General features: G+C 60.7%; 2 protein-coding genes across 3 annotated transcripts; one reads left to right on the forward strand and one right to left on the reverse strand.

Annotated features, from left to right (window-relative positions):
* Nucleotides 1–204: 204 nt before the first annotated feature.
* Nucleotides 205–8462, forward strand: SLC39A13 (solute carrier family 39 member 13). 2 transcript variants are annotated; one of them, XM_068988595.1, is made up of 10 exons: nt 205–261; nt 1846–2154; nt 4309–4422; nt 4650–4774; nt 5426–5530; nt 5622–5711; nt 6407–6457; nt 6774–6906; nt 7083–7182; nt 7275–8462. In XM_068988595.1, the coding sequence occupies exons 2-10, from the start codon at nt 1854–1856 to the stop codon at nt 7348–7350; spliced, it is 1095 nt and encodes a 364-aa protein (XP_068844696.1). In that variant the 5' UTR covers nt 205–261; nt 1846–1853; the 3' UTR covers nt 7351–8462. The 2 variants fall into 2 exon arrangements, with proteins under 2 accessions (XP_068844696.1, XP_068844697.1); XM_068988596.1 differs by having other exon boundaries at nt 6774–6902.
* Nucleotides 8463–8958: 496 nt separating this feature from the next.
* Nucleotides 8959–16447, reverse strand: PSMC3 (proteasome 26S subunit, ATPase 3). The gene is made up of 12 exons (XM_068988246.1): nt 16223–16447; nt 15889–15972; nt 15137–15262; nt 14594–14698; nt 14422–14484; nt 14044–14181; nt 13516–13659; nt 13248–13396; nt 12295–12391; nt 11946–12091; nt 11133–11214; nt 8959–10624 (listed from the first exon to the last, which is right to left on the reverse strand). Exons 1-12 carry the CDS (start codon nt 16298–16300, stop codon nt 10514–10516), a joined length of 1323 nt encoding a protein of 440 aa, XP_068844347.1. The 5' UTR covers nt 16301–16447; the 3' UTR covers nt 8959–10513.
* Nucleotides 16448–17803: the final 1356 nt, after the last annotated feature.

Consider the following 17803-nt stretch of genomic DNA (forward strand, 5'->3'; position numbering starts at 1 on the left):
CCCGAGCGGAAGTGCGCCAGCCTCCTGGGTCCCCCATAGCCTCGAGGCGGAAGCGCGCCCCTTTGCCGCCGCTCCCCCCGCGACCCCGCGGCGCGCGGCGCGCCGGGTTCCGGACAGGTCCCGTGTGACGTGGCCGCGCGCTGGGGGCGGCTCCGGGCCCGGGTGGAGGGGGGCGCCGGGCCGGGCGGGGCAGAGCCGGGGCGGGGCGCGGCGCAGCAGCTGGATGGCCGGGGCCGCCCGGAGCGCCGCCGCCGCCGCACGGTGAGTGACCGCCCGACGCCCGGGGCCGGAGCCCCGGACGGGACGGACTCTGCCGATCCCCTTGTCCAGGTCGGACCTGGGCCTCTCGCGCGGGACTTAAAACTTCCTTGGGCTCTTCTCCTCTGTCTCCCACGCGTCGTCCCCATCTCTCCCCGCTCCGCATCTGTTTTTGGCTCTCCCCCTCTTCACTCTGCCGCTCTTGCTTCCCCCCTTCTCTCTTCCTCTCTGACTCTCTCGGTACCCCCATCTCCTGTTCCACACTTGGGGCCCCCTCACCTCTAACCGTGACCCGCCTCTGCCTCCCAAGCCCGGCCTCCTGCCCGCAGTCCCGGCTTTGGTCCCCAGAGGAGCCCAGTGGGGTTCATCAGGGTCCCGTTATGGCCTGGAGATCCCAGATCCTAGCGTCTCTTCCAGCTGCTTTGCCTCCCTCCCACCTCCATCAGGAGATGAGGAAACTGAGGCAAGGACATCACCAGCTCAAGGTCACAGCCGGCCTAAGGCTGGGCCGACCACATTTAAACCTCATGCCTGAGTTTCCAGGTTGAACTTCCCTCTTGGTTGACTCACATCCAGATCCTGTGATCTGCCCGCTGGGTATACTCTGGCTGCCCCTTAACGTGAGGAGGGCTCTCTGTACCTTCACAATGCCAGGCAGGCTCACCCGATGGGCAAACTCATCTCACCATCACGACCAAGTGAGGGAGGCCGTACTGATCTCCCTCGGAGGAGGAGGAGACTAAGGGCTCAGAGAAGAGCTTTAGGGACTTGTCCACAGTCAGGCGAGGCGGGCACGGCAGCCCACTCCAGTATTCTTGCCTGGAGAATCCCCATGGACAGAGGAGCCTGGCGGGCTGCAGTCCTTGGGGTCGCAAAGAGTCGACAGGGCTGAGCGATTGAGCACACAGCGCCGCAAGCCCAGCAGCTTTAAGCGTGGAGCACAGAGCTAAGGGTGGGTCTTGGATGCCCGTGCCCTGTGCATCTGGGAGGCTACTCGTCACTGAAGGAGCCTCTCTCTTCTGTCTTACCTCGCCTCCTGTCTGTCTCCGGGCCCCGGGATATTAGACTCATTTCCTAGGAAGAAGCCCTGATGGTCTTGACCTAGCCCAGCTGCTTGGCATCCGCCACCTGCGTTTCCTAAGCTCGTCCCGTCAAGCTAGACAGTGCCGCCGGCCGCCGCCCCTGGGGGTGTCCTCATTGGGGCGCATCCTGGCAGCCAAGCTTTCTCCCCTGGCAGCCAGACACCCTGAGGGAGCGGGCCTGCCGGTGGCTGAAGGGAACCCAGCCAGCGCCTCACCCTGTCATTAAGGAAAGTTTAGCCCTAGGCGGACAGGCTGACACAAAGTCTGGAACTGGCTCCCAAGGGAAAAAAAAGTGTGTGGCCTTTGGAAGTGGGGTGTGGAGGAGCAGAGCCCCATTGCTCCATGCACCCCTCATAGGGGTCCTTGGAGGCCCTGGGGGAGGCAGGCAGGAGGGTGGGCTCCGTGGCCACCAGGAGCGCAGGGAGGGTCCAGGTGCCACATTTTCTAAGCAGGTGCGCGGCCAAGGGTGGCCGCTCATGCAAGCGGCCTTTGTGTGTTTTTTCAGCACGTGGCATGCCTGGATGTCCCTGCCCCGGCATCGGCATGGCGGGACAGAGGCTCCTCTTCCTCATGGCTCTTGCCCTGGAGCTCCTGGGAGGGGCTGGGGGCTCCCAGCAGGCCCTCCGGAGCCGGGGGGTGGCAGCAGCCTGTCGCCTGGACAATAAGGAGAGTGAGTCCTGGGGGGCCCTGCTGAGTGGAGAGAGGCTGGAGACGTGGGTCTGCTCCCTCCTGGGCTCGCTCATGGTGGGGCTCAGCGGGGTCTTCCCTCTGCTTGTCATTCCCTTGGAGATGGGGACCACGTTGCGCTCAGAAGGTGAGTGATCCCCCCTCCGGCACCCGGGGGCAGCAGGTGACTGGGGAACCATGCCGCTGCCCTTCCTGGGAGAGCCGGGTCTCGTCCCAGGCGGCAGCGTGTCTGAGGCAGAGGGTGGACTGAGTAGAGCTCTTCCCTGCGGTCCAGTGAGCCGGGCTGCGCCGTGCTTATTTGTTCATCCATCTGTGCACCTGTTTATTCTGAAAGATGAACGTCAGCGAACGTTCACTGCGAAGCAAGAGGCAAGGCTGGAAATAGGATGCCAGGCTGCCTGGGGTTCAAAGCCTGGCTCTGCCACTTTGGGTAGTATTGCGTGAGTTCCTTAACTTGGCTCTGCCTCAAGGTCCCAACCTTAAAAAAGGGGATAATAACAGTATAAACTTCATAGGTGTTATTGTGACGATTAAATGAACTAATATCAGTAAAGCGATTGGAAGACTGCCCAGCCACTGAAAAGCCTGGGGGATATCATCCACCCTGGCTTCCAGACCTGGGAGGGGGGCGTTCTTGAACACAAGGGGACCTGCCTCCCCTGAGTGTCACCTTGTACCATATTTAGCGAGTGAGGAGTGGGTTTGGGATCTTACTGAGACGTGAGGTAGTGGTACTGATGGAGCGGGTGGGATGGTGCAGGAGAAGACGGTTGCTACTCAGCCCGTCCTGATGTTATACCTCTGGGGTGATACAGGAAACGCTGTACACAGACCTGATGAGCAGTGGGACTAGGTGTCACCTCTGGCCAGAGTTTCCTTGCTGTCTCAACCATGCTTAGGCGTGGCGTGTGCAGGCTTACGTCCCGGGCTCCGACCACAGCGAGGCTGGCTTCGTGTGGCATGTGTGACCCCTGCAAGGGTAGGGGTGGTGGGCCCAACACACATAAATTAAGCAGTTAACATGAAAAAAAGAGAAGACTGCCCAGCGCTGGGAAGGGGCTCCATGTTCACCAGCCAGTGCCCTGTAAAAAGCACCGCCTCTCACTTCAGCCCCCATTCAGTGTGCAAAAGGGTGCTCAGACCCAGAGCCCCCAGGGCAGGCTTCCCTGGAATACCGAGAGGCTGGCAGCCCGCCTCCTCTAGGGAGGGCACCTGGGAGGTGGGCGCAGGCATGGCAGAGGGCTTTCCTTGGCTTCCCCTTCCTACCATGTGCGCATGTCCACAGTGACATTCTGTGATGAAAGAGAAACAGGACCAGATGGGGGGCCCTAAAGATGCAGGTGCCTGTCGCCCCCAGCCAGGACAATGTCGTGGAAGTTCTGGACCAGCCCTGGGAACCTTGGAAGCGAGGGTCCCCCAGGGACTTGTGCTGCCTGCCAGGCTTAGGAACCGTTCATTCAGCAAATGGACATGCATGCAGCCGTGCCGGGCACTGGGCTGAGGGCTGGCACCGCATCTGTGAACACAGCCCTCTTCAGGCCCGGCGCTCCTGCCCCTCTCATGGCATCCCTGCGGGGTCAGCCTAGGGAGGACTTGGATTGTTAGCTCCATGTTACAGATGGGGACGCATGGGCACAGAGAAGTTCTTCAAGGAGCCCAAGGTCACACAGCCTGGAAGCAGTAGCTACCCTGGGATCATAGCCCCACCACCAAGCCACCTTTTCCCTCTGGGCCTTAGTTTGTCTACTGAACCAAGGGTTTTGAGACGGCCCCTTTAGGGCACTTCCAACTCTGGGTATTCTAAGTCTGCACAAGTTGTCAGATCTCTGCCACTTCTCTGAGAGTATCAGTGGCTGAGAAGAGAAAAACTCCTCTTTAATAAGCATTTCCCGTACATGTTGTCATTTAATTTCCTGAAGATCACTCACTGTCAGATAGATATAATTGTCCCTAGTTTACAGATGATAAGACTGAGTCCTGGAAGTAATCTGCCCAGACTTAGCAGCTGCTGGCTTTGGGAGCTGGGGCCTGTCCGCTCTCTTAGCCCTGGAGCAATAGTGGCTCTACAGGCGCCCTGCAGGACGCAGTGAATTCCTGCTGAACACCAGCCCCTACTGGGGCTGGAGGCTGGGGGCCTGGGGAGGCCAGGAGCCCACGTCCAGCCTTCTAGAGACGTGCATTCTGGTTGGGATCACACTAGGAGCCCAGTAACCTGGGTGGGGAAGGGGTCAGGCCAGGGACTCTGGCCTCAGTTCCCAGGTCCCGCATCTCTGCCTTGTAGCTGGGGCACGGCGCCTGAAACAGCTGCTCAGCTTTGCCCTGGGGGGACTTCTGGGCAATGTGTTTCTCCACCTGCTCCCCGAGGCGTGGGCCTACACGAACAGTGCCAGCTCTGGTGAGTGAGGCCACAGGCTGGGGGGAGGCCAGGAGGGTGGTGGGCAGTGGGTGGGAGCTGGTGCCCAGGCCCAGGAATGGCCTAGGCCCTGCCCACTCTGCAGAATGACTGGGAAAGGGGTTCCTGGACCTCTATCACGGTCCCAGTGCCCCAGTTCCAGTGGCGACGCCCCCACCCCGGATCTGTGGCCCTGGCTTGGCCTGGCTTGTCAGTGCTGCCCCCTGCAGGTGGTGAGGGGCGGAGCCTGCAGCAGCAACAGCAGCTGGGACTGTGGGTCATTGCCGGCTTCCTGACCTTCCTGGTTTTGGAGAAGTTGTTCTTGGACGGCAAAGGGAAGGAGGAGAACAGCCAGGTGAGCCCCAAACTCCAGAGCCTACACAGGTCAGCCTTCGTTCTGTGGTGGTGCTAGGGCCTGGAGGCCCAGGTTTTGAGTCAGTTCAGTTCAGTCCCTCAGTCGTGTCCGACTCTTCGTGACCCCGTGGACTGCAGCACGCCAGGCCTCCCTGTCCATCACCAACTCCCGAAGTTTACTCAAACCCACATCCATCGAGTTGGTGATGCCATCCAGCCATCTCATCCTCTGTCGTCCCCTTCTCCTCTCACCCTCAGTCTTTCCCAGCGTCAGGGTCTTTTCCAGTGAGTCAGTTATTCGCATCAGGTGGCCAAAATATTGGAGTTTCAGCATCAGCCCTTCCAATGAATATTCAGGTTTTGAGTCAAGCCCTAAAAAAGAGGGCCTCTCAGCCCTTTCCTGGGAGCTCTAGGAGGCTGGGCCAGCTTGTCTGGAAGGATCAGGGCCCCAGCCCCTGCTGTGATTTGTCCCCATGGATGATAGTGACAGCAGTGTGGAGGGCAGAGGGCCTGTTGGGTCTGGGGTCACCCGGCTGGTTGAGCAGTGAGGTCTAGCCAGATAAAAGGGGTCTCCCCTGTCTCACTCCCTTTGTTTACCCTGGCCAAGTGGGGGGCATCTAATGTCACCTCTCCCCCCTTCTCCTGGCCCTAGGCCCCCAGCAAAGACCCCGCAGCTGGTGCCGCGCTCAATGGAGGCCACTCTCTGGCCCAGCCGGCTGCAGAGCCCGGCCTGAGCGCCGTGGTCCGGAACATCAAAGTGAGTGGCCTGCTCGGGGCCCCCCTTCCTACAGCTGCCCCACCCCGAGTGGCCGGCCCGGCTCAGGCCAACCCTGTCCCTCTTCACCCAGGTCAGCGGCTATCTCAACCTGCTGGCCAACACCATAGACAACTTCACCCACGGGCTGGCTGTGGCTGCCAGCTTCCTAGTGAGCAAGAAGGTGAGTGGGGCTGGGGCGGGGCGGGGGCGCAGGCCATCGCGATGGGCATGCGGGGCCCACATTGACCAGGCGGCCCTGCCTCCAGTCCACCTGCCTCCTCCACGCTCCCCGCACCCAGCACCTTATCCCAGCCTCCTTACTGCAAACACTCCTCGTTGGGACCACGGGCCTCAGCCAAGCTGCTAGACTCGGCCCCTGCCTGCTTCTAGACGCTTCTCCCCACTCCTGCTCCTTCTGCGCTCTGTGCTTGGGCCCCGAGGTCTGTCTGCCCTGGAGCTGGCCCACCTCGTCCCCCTCTGGTGGCTCCTTCCTCCCTGCTGCCTCTGCTTGGAGTGTTCTTTCTTCCACTTTCATCCTTCAGGCCTCCGTTCCAAAAGCACTTTCTCAAAGAGGCCTCTGCTGACCCCTCATCTGTCAGGCCCCTCGCGTCCCATGGCACGCAGTCCATCTGGTCCCCATGGCCCCTGTCACGCTGTGTAGTCACATGGCTCCTTCTGTGTTTACTCAGCCCTTGCCTCTCCCCCCACCGACAGTTAGCTTCTCGGGGGCGGATTCCTGGTCTGTTTTATTCGCTTCTGTATTTCCAGTAGCCCAACGGTGTCCAGGCAAGGCACCCAGAGCAGATACTGGTAGGATGAGTGGACAGGTGGGTGCCCTCAACACAGACCCCCCCACACACACTCCCTTCCCTCCAGATCGGGCTCCTGACCACCATGGCCATCCTCCTGCATGAGATCCCCCATGAGGTGAGTGCCACAAGGTCCCCGTGATCAGCCATGTGGGGGTGCAGCTGGTGGGGGTACTTTGGGTGGGACTGCCCAGCAATGGCTGGCTTGGGGGGCTGCACCAGAGGCCTGGGGCCCCTCAGTCTACTCAGGCCACAGCCACCATTGCAGCCGCGCTCCAGCCGCCTCGGGACTGAGGGCTCAGCAGAGGGGATGTAGGCCGGGGCTCCCAGCGATGGGGCTGCTGCTCGGGGTTTGGTGGACCCATCCACACCTGAGATGCTCAGGGTGTCTGGCCCCACCAGGGCCCAGAGTGATCATCTGGACCTCCCCTCAGGTGGGCGACTTTGCCATCTTGCTCCGGGCCGGCTTTGACCGATGGAGCGCAGCCAAGCTGCAGCTCTCGACGGCACTGGGGGGCCTGCTGGGCGCCTGCTTCGCCATCTGTGCGCAGTCCCCCAAGGGAGTAGGTACGGGCGTGGGGGTGGTGGCGGTCTGCAGAGGGGCTCTGGCTGAAGGGCACGGCTGCCCTGACCCGGGTATCCAAGCCCGGCTCTGCCCGGGTCCACCTCGCGGGAGGGGGGTCGGTCGGTACACATAGCCGCCCAGCACCCCCAGCCAGTCAGGGCTCCTCCCCCTGCTGCAGAGGAGACGGTGGCCTGGATCCTGCCCTTCACCTCCGGCGGCTTTCTCTACATCGCCCTGGTGAACGTGCTGCCTGACCTCCTGGAGGAAGACGACCCGTGGTGAGCTGCCCACCGGCACTGCCGTTGGCAGGCCCCTGCCCGCTGCCCGTCGGCCCATGCGGCCCCCTGAGCCCCAGCCCTCTCGCCCGCAGGCACTCCCTGCAGCAGGTGCTTCTGCTCTGTGCGGGCATCGTGGTAATGGTGCTGTTCTCGGTCTTCGTGGAGTGACTGTCCCCGGCGCCCCACCCCTGCACAGCAATAAGAGACTCGGATTCACTCTGTGACCGTGTGTGTGTGTGTGTGAGTGAATATGCGTGTGTCAGAGAGCGAGTGCGCCACCAACCCAACACGAGGGTGGTGTGTGTGTGCATGTTGTGCACATGTGGCCATAGGTGTGTGCGAGGCCGACACTGTGATTCCTGACGCCCGGGCCCGCCCACTGGTCTTCTCCCCCTGTCACCCTGTGGGCTTGCACCCCCGGAGTCAGCAGTGAGGCAGGGAGCGCCGATCCCAAGCAGAGGCGTCTGCGCAGGACGCTGGGAGGAGCGAGCCACCCCAGGAACCAGGCCTGCAGCGAGCCCCAAGGCTGTCTCCCGCCGAGGCCTCGGGGCCCCTGGGCCTTGGGGGTAAGCCCCTGGGCACGTGCACCCGGCTCCGAGCAGCCAGGGACCAAGGCTGGGCACCTTTTCTCGGCCGTGGCCTGGTCCTCCCTTCACCAGCTCCGAGGCCAAAGAGAGGAGAGGCGGCTGCTTCGCCCCCGGCTCCACTCAGCGCTGATGGTCCTACTCCACCCAGCGCGGAGCTGGGAGATGCTTTCTAAGACCTGTTCCCCGTCAGCCCTGGGCCGGCTCCTGTTCCCCCGCTGCGAACGCTCCCTGGCAGCGCCAGCAGCTCTTGCCACCTCCAGCTGCCAAACAGCAGCCAGCAGGGCAGCAAGCAGCCCCACGCCAGTGTCCCCCCCATCCACTTGGGTGCTTCTGCCAGCCCGGGGTCCGGCAGACACTCTGAGGACAGGAAGACAGGGAAGGGTGGCTGCCCGCCCCCATCACAGGCCCCCTTCCCCAGCCGCCGCGGGTGGGGCTGGGTGGGGGCGGTGAGGGCTCCACGTTGTCAGCACTCAGGAATGTGCTCTGGGAGAATGCTGAAGCCATAATCCCCAGCTATTTCCCTTGGCCGAGGCCCAGGTACTCAGCTGGCCTGCTCCACAGCCAGGCTCCAGCCCTGCCGCTTGGCCGTGGGCGTCGGGAGGAGTTGCCCTCAGGAGGGGCTGATCGGTTTTATAGCAGTTTTGCTGTGGTTCCGTTTGTATCTGTAAATAACTTGTTGTATAGATGAGATGCAAATAAATACACACGAACTGGCTGCCTCTGTTCTGCACACGAAAGCCGGGCACCTCGTGTCCCCGCCAGGTTGGCTGCTCTGCGCACGGCTCCTGCAGGTTGCCCAGCCTGTCATCCCCACCTTCAGCCCTTCTGCTCATCTTTGCACTCTCTCGAGCTGCTTCTCCGAACAGGGTATAAACATTTCACGTTTCTCTGGCTTGTTCTGTTGTTAGCTTATGTCAATAAAACAAGCCTGATTCTAGGCCATTGTAGCCCACGTCACCCCCAAGGCTGGTGTTCTCGCAGACCTGCGAACCAAGGGCTTCTTCCCAGCCTGGCCTAAGCAACTTCACCACGGGAGGGAGCTCCACCCACAGAGTCGTCTCCAGGTTTGGCCTCCATGAAATTATTTTTTGTTAAAAAGAAAAAATGAGATCTTTATTCTAAACCACACCCTCCCCTCCAGTGAACAGGCTGAGTAAAGCCAGCATCAGGAGCTGCTTCCTGGGAGAAGGCGGATGGGGAGCCCGCTTCCTCTCCCACCTTTCGCAGGTGGTGGGGGGAGCATGGAGTCTGGTTCAGGGTGTGACGCCCAGGTCGGCTGGCTCCGTGGCAGGGAAGGCCTGGCTCTGACTCAGTATCTTCAGTGAAAAGGGACCTGGTCTACCTGTTCGTGACAGCCAGGGCCTGGTGGGCCCAGGCCTGATGAATGGAGGGCCCCCACCAGCCCTCAGCAGGCGCGGGACGTCGGTGCACTCAGCCCGCTGAGGGAGGCAGCCAGGTACCATTTACAGATGGGGGCTCCGAGGTCAGGGATGAGAAGCCTGAGGCCTCATTCAGGTGGGGACGCTCAGGAGAGGGACAGAGGCCCATCAGAGGCTGTGCTGGGGCTACTCTGGAATGGCGAGGGGGTGGGGGGTGGGGTGGAAGTCAGTGGGACCGAACACCAAGGAGTGCGCAGCGGGGGTGCCCCGACTCAGGCTGGCGGCAGTGGGAGAGGGAGGGGCCTCCGGACTTGCCAGCAGGCAGCAGCAGTTCTGGGATTGTGGGCACGGCCTCTCAGAGGGGATGGAAAAAGAGGGTAAGGGGCTCTTGCCAGGGGGCAAGTGAGAGCCGATGGGGCGTTCTCGAAGGGTTGCTGTTTTAACAGGCTGTTTGAGGGGGCGGGAGGGACAGTCAAACCTGCTAACGACAACACAGTAGGCTTTGTGCTCACTCCTAGGTTTGAATCCTGGCTATGCCATCTAAGAGTTGTGTGGTCTTGGCCCAGCTGCTCAGATGCATCCATAAAATAGGGCTGCCCTACTGGTGGCTGAGATTAACTAGATACAATTATGCATAAGATCCACAATGCATGTGGCCCAGGCCGAGCCCTCAGCCAGCGGTGAACCACCCGGTCAGCTTTCAGGCGGCAGAGCTGGAAGGGTGGCAGGCAGATGACCAGCAAGATGGTAAAGGGCTCTGACAGGACGTGGGGCGTCACAGGGACGGGGCTGGGGGCAGGACCAGGGGAGGGAGAGGACACAGCGTGAGCGGGGTTAGGCCTAGAAGGGCTCTCAGTGGATCTGCTTGAAGCTCATTTTTCAGCGGGAGGAAATGGGCCAACAGCGAACCAGGACGTGGAGACAAACAGAAGGCTTGGCAGCCGGGAACCAGGGAGCCAAGGCCCAGGGCCTGGCTTTACCAGGAAGCAAGGTCGAGGGCCAGAGCACCAAGATTCAAAAGGAAGGGAAACACTAGTTTGGCTTCTCTGTGGGCCCCTCAGGTGAGCTGCAGGTTAACAAGAATTTTCAGCTCAGACTGAGAGGCGGGGTGGGGAGTGTGCAGTCAGAGGGGTCTGGAGGCCAGGAGACCCCAGGGAGCAGCTGGGGCGCACACCCATCCCTACCAGGGGGCCCTGCCCTGACAACTGGTCTGAGGCCCATGGCTCGCTCAGGTTTCCAGCAGCAGCACCCAGGGAAGGGCCTCCGGCATACAACCCTACTCCTCTACCCAAGGCCCGGGGAAGGCCAGACAGGCGGCAGCAACAGAAGCATCCTTTATTGCGCAGGTTTGCCAGCAGGAGGCCCCTAGGCATAGTACTGCAGGTTGGCCTTCTTCTTGGCCTGCACTTCCAGGATGCCCTCCATGTAGTCCTCGTGGGTGAGCTCCGTGGCGCCTCTGCGCAGCGCAATCATGCCCTGCGCCCAGACAGACGGACAGGCTCTGGGTCCCTTCCCATGCCCCAGCCCCCAGGACAGACACAGGCTCTCGGGTCCTTCCCCACGCCCCAGCCCGCAGACAGACAGGCAAGCTCTGGGTCCCTCCCCACGCCCCAGCCCCGCAGACAGACAAACAGGCTCTCAGGTCCCTCCCCACGCCCCAGCCCCGCAGACAGACACACAGGCTCTCGGGTCCTTCCCCACGCCCCAGCCCCCAGACAGACAGACAGGCTCTGGGTCCCTCCCCACGCCCCAGCCCCGCAGACAGACAGACAGGCTCTCGGGTCCTTCCCCACGCCCCAGCCCCCAGACAGACAGGCTCTGGGCCCCCCCCCCACGCCCCAGAACAGACAGGCTCTTGGGCCCCTCCCCACGCCCCAGCCCAGCTCCCTGAGGCCTCCACCTTCTCAGCCCCACCCTCGGCCGCCTCCACCAGCCTAAGCAGGGAGGTGGTATGAAGCGCCCACCCTCCGCGGCCCACACTCACCGCCTCCACACACACTGCCTTGCACTGGGCCCCATTGAAGTCATCCGTACAGCGGGCCAGTTCCTCGTAGTTCACATCAGGACTGTGGGGAGGTGGGGCGAGACTCAGTGACTTACGGGGAGGGGGCAGGAAGAGCAGCGAGGTCGACTCGCCCGGATCACAGGCGAGTCCCTTCCCCACTGGGCCTCGTCCCTCCGTCCCTCTGCACAGGGCAGGGGGGAGGCATGAGGGAGGGAGGTCAGAGTAGGTTAGACCAAGTCATTTCTCGTGTCTCCAGCCTTCGAGATGCACCTGGACCCCAGGATCCAGTCTGTGGGGAGCAGAAGGTGGAGACAGAAGACAGCCATCCGACTGTCTCTCAGGCGGCACGGGGCCTGCACCAGCGCAGCACTGCACCGACTCCCCTCCTGCGCCAAGCACTGCACCTGACATCACAACCTCAGGAGGTTGCAGCTCTCACCCCCAAGTCCCAGGAAGAAAACCAAGGCTTATGCCACCTGCGGACGGTCACACAGATCTGAACCCAGGTCTGCCTGGCCCCTGGCAGCGGGGGAGGCCAGGAAACGGCCTGGGCCAGCTCGCCTTCCGATCCGGGGGGCAGGGGTGTGTGTGCAGGTGAACGCTAAGGATCCCGGGCCCCACTAAGGCTCTGTGTCAGGTCAGGCATCTGGGAGAAACGGAGGCCGCTGTGGGGACGGCGCTGTGTGAACAGGAGGTGGAGGGAGAGGGGAAGCCCGGGGAGGCTCAGTACGAAGAGGACTGGGACGGCTCTGCCGCCCGAGGTCTCAGCGCCTCGCTCGGGACTTTTCCCACCTGACGTTCATCTTCCTGGAGTGGATCTGCATGATTCTGGCCCGGGCCTCCTCGTTGGGCATGGGGAACTCGATCTTGCGGTCCAGGCGGCCTGAGCGGAGCAGGGCGGGATCCAGGATGTCCACTCTGTTGGTGGCCGCGATGACCTGAGGAGGAGACGTGGCCGCTTGAATGAGGAGGGAGCTTCAGAGACTGGCGACAGGCACGGCCGCGACAGGCAAGGAGGCGGCCCCGGTCAGGTGAGACGGCACCGGATACTCAAGACCGCCTCTAACTCGAGCCGCGCCAGTGAAACGACAGGAGATCCCGGACCTCGGCGCCCCTTCTTCCCCGTGAAGACAACACTCACCTTCACTTGGGTGTTGGGCTGGAAGCCGTCCAGCTGGTTCAGCAGCTCCAGCATGGTCCTCTGCACCTCCCGGTCCCCGGCCTTCTCACTGTCGAAGCTGGGCCCCGAAGGAGACACCGGTGAGGCCACAGCTCGGGGGGTGCCCTCCCCTGCTCCACCACCGGAAGCCCAACCCAACCCATCCCGGGGCTGAGAGGAGTCCCGCTCAGCCTGGGGGTCCCCGCCCAAGGACCAGCACAGAAAAGGTGTCAGAGGTGAGAGCTCCTGGGCTCAGGTGCCAAACTGAGGACAGAGCAGTGAGCAGAACCCGCTGCCTGGCCTGCACCCCCGATGAAGGTGCCATCACAAACTGAGCTAAAATTCAGAAGGAATACAGGATCTGGCCCAGACCTGGCATACAACAGGGGGCCCAGGCAGCTGTCCCTGAGGAAATGTCCCTCAGGCTGAGATCTGAAGGCTGAAAACACATCACTGGGCAACCGACCAGCGGAGATCAGGGAAAAAGGAAAAGCACATTCCAGAGAGAAAAGAGCAGGTGGCGAATCTCTGCCAACGAGTGGGCCTGCAAACGGGGGCCGCCTGGAGGAAGCCAGGGGCGGCGGGGAGGTGAGGGCAGGGACGGGGTGAGGCTGGAGGGGAGCCGGGGCACCAACACAGGGGCCCTGCAGGCCGTGGCAAGCCCAGCGATGATGCCACGGAGCAGCAGGGAGGCCCGGCAGGGGAAAGCAGGCTCTGCCTGCGTGAGGGGCTGGGGGAGCCGGTGAGTGAAGCTCTGAGGGGAACCTGCTGGCACCTGTGAGGAGAGAGGATGGTGGGGGAAAAGAAACGAAGCAGGGAGGCTAGTCAGAAGAGCATTAGGAAGTCCAAGCACACAGAGCTGCCAGCATCCCGGGGCGAGCAGGGTGCAAGAGTGGGGATCCAGACCCAAACTGGTGGGACCCCGCACCCCTCACCGCTTGGTGCCGATGGCGTCCAGCTCATCAATGAAGATGATGGACGGCGCTTTCTCCTTGGCCAGTGCAAAGGCGTCCCGGACTAGCTTGGCACCGTCCCCGATGAACATCTGCACCAGCTGGGGGCCGGCCAGCTTCAGGAAGGTGGCCTGGGGTGGGGGGGTGACAGAATCAGGCCAAGGCGCGACAAGAGGCCCCTTCAATTCAAGCCCACCCGGCCGAGTTTCAGCTCCTGCCCATCTCCCCCCATCCTTCCCAAGGCACTCACCTTGGTCTGCGCAGCACAGGCCCGGGCCAGCAGGGTCTTCCCCGTACCTGGGGGCCCGTACATCAGCACGCCCTTTGGGGGCTGGATCCCTAAGTTCTCAAACTTCTCCTTGTGGTTCATTGGCAGGACAATGGCCTCCACTAGCTGCCAGGAAGAAGACCTGGGTGAGGACAGGGAACCCTGTGGGCTCCCACCGCCTAACCCTATCTGTAGCCCTCCCACTCAACTCAGGGACACCGCCGTCTCCTTGCCCCACATCCAGAGGACACAGAACGCTCGCTCCCACCAAGGCTGGCGGTGGACTCCCAGAACAGCAGGACGGGGCAGAAGGACGGTCTAAGAACAGGAGCCTGAGCTCCGGTCCTGGCTCTGGCCCTAACTGTCTGAGATCCTGAGCAAGTTGTTCAGACCCTCCAGAGCTCAGTCTTCCAAACTGTTCCATGGCCGCTTCCCTGCCTCCCTAGAGGCTGCGAGGGTAAGAGGCACGGGACGAGCAGCACTCGGGCCGAGGCGCCGGGCCTCCCTCACCTCCTGGATCTGCTTATCCAGGCCCCCGATGTCACTGTACTGCTCCGTGGGTCTCTCGTCCACCTCCATGGCCTTCACCCGCGAGTCGTACTCGGTGGGCAGGGTCTCCAGGATCAGATAGGAGTCTTTGTTCACACCCTGGGGACACAGCATGAGAGCCTCAGCTCTGTCCCAGCGCAACGCCTACCTAAGTGACTGGGGGACAGGTGTCCAGAGTGAAAGGAGAGCCACAGGACCGGGCAACACAAGAGTCAAAGGGCAGGCAGCTCTGCAAACGTTCAGGACCCACAGTGACCTGGGCCGGGGCCAGGGGCTCGGCTCAGCAGTGGGAGAAACCTGGCTGGAAAAGGCCCGCCTGGGCTCAGGGACACCACTCACCACCAAGTCTCCCGGCTTCAGCTTTTCGGCATCCACCAAGCCAATCACAGGCAGGAAGTAGGTCTGCAGAAGGATTCCAGGTGCAGCCTCAGTCGCTGCCCTCAGGCAGGCTCCCGAGTCCTGTCCCACATCCCCCCCCGGCCTCTGCGCTCCCCTCTTGGGCCAGCCTCACCTGCCGTGTGGAGGTTTTGATGACTGCACACTTGCCCTTCCTCTGGGAGTCTAGATCGATGTTTGCACCATCTTCCTCTTGGTCGTTGGGATCAACATCTAGAAGCTGGGAAAGGAAGCAGCTCAGATCAAGAGGCCTCGCTCAGCCCCCCTGTACTCTGCAGAGCCCAGCACTTCTGGGGCCTAGACAACCTCAGCACTCCAGGGCTCACCATCCCTCCCTCACTCCTCAGCCTAGCCCCGAGCCCAGCAAAGGTACGGTTAATAAATCGGAAGATTAGTGTGATCTCTGCTCAGGTGTTGCTTCCCTGCACAGAGCTCATCTATCCCCCGAGGAAAAATACCCAGTAGAAAAAGAAACACGAAGCTTCCAATGCCTTTTCAGGCCTGTATATTCCCCTAAAAACTTACAGTGGGGAGGAGAACCTAAGAGGTTTAGATCCTACATGCAATTTAGGCCTCAAGAGGCCCACCCACTCTTTCCCCAGTGGCAGGCTGTCTCCAAGCCCCACTGACCCCTCTTCCCCTCCACATACACACACACCTCGATGACGTTGGAGACCAGGTACGGCAGGGTCTTGTTCACTTTGATCTTCTCGCTGTTCTCTTTGATCTTGTCCTTCATGGCCTGGAGTTCGTGGGTGACTCGCAACACTTCACTCTTCATGATCTGGGACAAGGGTGAATGGAAGGAAATATTCAGCCTTACCTCAGCTTATCTGAGGGCCACTTAATTGGAGCACCTTATCCAGGCGGCCGGAGGAACCCTCCTGCACCCCTTCACTCAGCTCAAAGGCTCTCTGAATGCTCAGCCTGACTGTCCACAACCAGTAAAGGTCGAAACAGGAGGCCCGTCGGGAAACCTCCAGGGTAAGCAGTTGTAGTAAAGGGAAAAAGCCAGACTTTGAGTTGAGCACACACGGGCTTTAGGTTCTGCCTTCCGTTACAGGCTCCATATCTCACCACAGTAAAACACAAAACAACAACAACAAAAACACCTCTTTTAGCCTCAGTTTGCTCATCTGTAAAATGGGGGTTTCTTAAAAAACAGACTCTCAAGAGGAATACTGGAAAGACCAAGCTGGGAACAGCAGTCAGCCAATTCCTTCTCTCAGGCCTGGTCTCCCACCCCGGCCCTCTCCCCTTCCCTTTTAAAACTTAGTTTTCTCTTTTTCTGGTCTGAGGAGGAAACCGCGGTCCCCACACTCTCCGAGGGAGGCTGGGGACGACGTGAGAGCACCAGGGCCTGCCGTGTGTGGGGGGACGCGGGCAGGGAGAGGGGGCTTCACTGCCCACCTTGATTTCACTGTCCAGCAGCCGTGTGCGCTGGATGATCTCTTCTGTGGACATCTTGAGAACTTCCTCCCCGATTCCATCTTGCTGTGAAAAAAATAAATTTTTTTTTCTTAAATTCAAGGCAGTTAACTCAGCACTGTGAGTTAGCCAACTCTTTGCCTCAATTAACCCACTATCCGCAAAAAAAACCAGAACGGAGTCGCGACCGCATACCAAGCGGCCCCAATCCCGGGACCGGGCTCGACCTTGCCCCCCGCAGCCACCGCCTCCCCTCCCGCCAGCGGGGTCTCCCCGTGGCCCGGGCTCCAGAACCGCCAGCTTCCCCAGCGCGCACCTCAGCCTCGTCCCACACCGTCGCCATCTTCTCCTGCCGAGTCACCGGACTCTCGAGTTTCGGCAGCAGATTCACCATCTGCAAGAGCAGCCTAAAGACTGCACCGGGCGGCAGCCGCGGGGACAGATTAATATTATAATATTACCTCTCTTTACGTCTGCTCTTGACTAGTGAGACTCCGTCAACGAGTCCCGACTCTTGAAAAAAGTTAGCTTGGGCCGCGTTGCGGCGGCGAATCTGCTGCCCGGATTCAAAAGATAAGCGCAGGCCACAGGGCCCGCCCCCGCGGCTGCTGAAACGTTCCCGCCCTCGTCCTGTTTGTGCCGCAGCGAGAGGAGGATGCGCCATTGGCTGGCACGCCCAGAGGGGCGGGACCTGGCGGGGAGAAGAAATAGAAAGGGGAGGGAGACACGACCCGGTGTCCCCTGGGCCTTTGGGAAATGTAGTCCTAATCAGGCGGGTCACAGGGCGCTTTTGAAGGAGGCGGGGTGGAGGGGGTCGGTCTTTCAACTGCAGAATTGGCCTAGTTAGGAATTAGGGGATTCCCCAAAATAAGTGGGCCTCATCCAATCAGTTGAAGGCCTGAATAGCTCCAAAAGGCTGAACACCCTCAGAGATAGAGGGAACTCCTTCTTCCTGTCTTGAGCTGGGTTTCTTCCAGGCTTGGGTGCTGTGCTTAGTCGCTCAATCATGTCCGACTCTTTATGACACCGTGCACTGCAGCCCGCCAGGCTCCTCCGTCCATGGGGATTCTCCAGGCAAGAATACTGGAGTGAGTTGCCATTTCCTCCTCCAAGGGATCTTCCCAACCCAGGGATCGAGCCCAGGTCTACCCACCCTGCAGGCGGATTCTTTACTGACAGAGCCACAAGGGAAACCCAAGAATAGGGATCCAGGCTTGGGACTTACACTGAAATATCAGTTCTTAACCTTGCTCCTTAGAAGAAAAGTTATGACCAACCTCAGTTCAGTTCAGTTCCTCAGTCGTGTCCGACTCTTTGCGACCTCATGAATCATCACGGCACGTCAGGCCTCCCTGTCCATCACCAACTCCCAGAGTTCACCCAAACTCATGTGCATCGAGTCGGTGATGCCATCCAGCCATCTCATCCTCTGTCGTCCCCTTCTCCTCCTGCCCCCAATCCCTCCCAGCATCAGGGTCTTTTCCAACGAGTCAACTCTTCGCATGAGGTGGCCAAAGTATTGGAGTTTCAGCCTCAGCATCAGTCCCTCCAATGAACACCCAGGACTTGTCTCCTTCATAATGGACTGGTTGGATCTCCTTGCAGTCCAAGGGACTCTCAAGAGTCTTCTCCAACACCACAGTTCAAAAGCATCAATACTTTGGCGCTCAGCTTTCTTCACAGCCCAACTCCCACATCCATACATGACTACTGGAAAAACCATAGCCTTGACTAGACGGACCTTTTTTGGCAAAGTAATGACTCTGCTTTTGAATATGCTGTCTAGGTTGGTCATAACTTTTCTTCCAAGGAGTAAGCGTCTTTTAATTTTATGGCTGCAGTCACCATCTGCAGTGATTTTGGAGCCCCCAAAAATAAAGTCTGACACTGTTTCCAC

The sequence above is a fragment of the Capricornis sumatraensis genome, chromosome 16 (assembly GCF_032405125.1).
Source record: "Capricornis sumatraensis isolate serow.1 chromosome 16, serow.2, whole genome shotgun sequence".
Classification (NCBI taxonomy): domain Eukaryota; kingdom Metazoa; phylum Chordata; class Mammalia; order Artiodactyla; family Bovidae; genus Capricornis; species Capricornis sumatraensis.

Excerpts from the sequence above, each read along its gene's own strand:
- SLC39A13 (XM_068988595.1), top strand. The coding sequence starts at position 1,854 with ATGCCTGGATGTCCCTGCCCCGGCATCGGCATGGCGGGACAGAGGCTC. Across the intron at positions 4,775-5,425 it reads GGAAGGAGGAGAACAGCCAG|GCCCCCAGCAAAGACCCCGC; the intron begins GTGAGCCCCAAA and ends TCCTGGCCCTAG. Across the intron at positions 6,458-6,773 it reads TGCATGAGATCCCCCATGAG|GTGGGCGACTTTGCCATCTT; the intron begins GTGAGTGCCACA and ends ACCTCCCCTCAG.
- PSMC3 (XM_068988246.1), bottom strand. The coding sequence starts at position 16,300 with ATGGTGAATCTGCTGCCGAAACTCGAGAGTCCGGTGACTCGGCAGGAG. Across the intron at positions 13,660-14,043 it reads TGGATAAGCAGATCCAGGAG|CTAGTGGAGGCCATTGTCCT; the intron begins GTGAGGGAGGCC and ends TCTTCCTGGCAG. Across the intron at positions 11,215-11,945 it reads TCCAGGAAGATGAACGTCAG|TCCTGATGTGAACTACGAGG; the intron begins GTGGGAAAAGTC and ends ACCTCCCCACAG.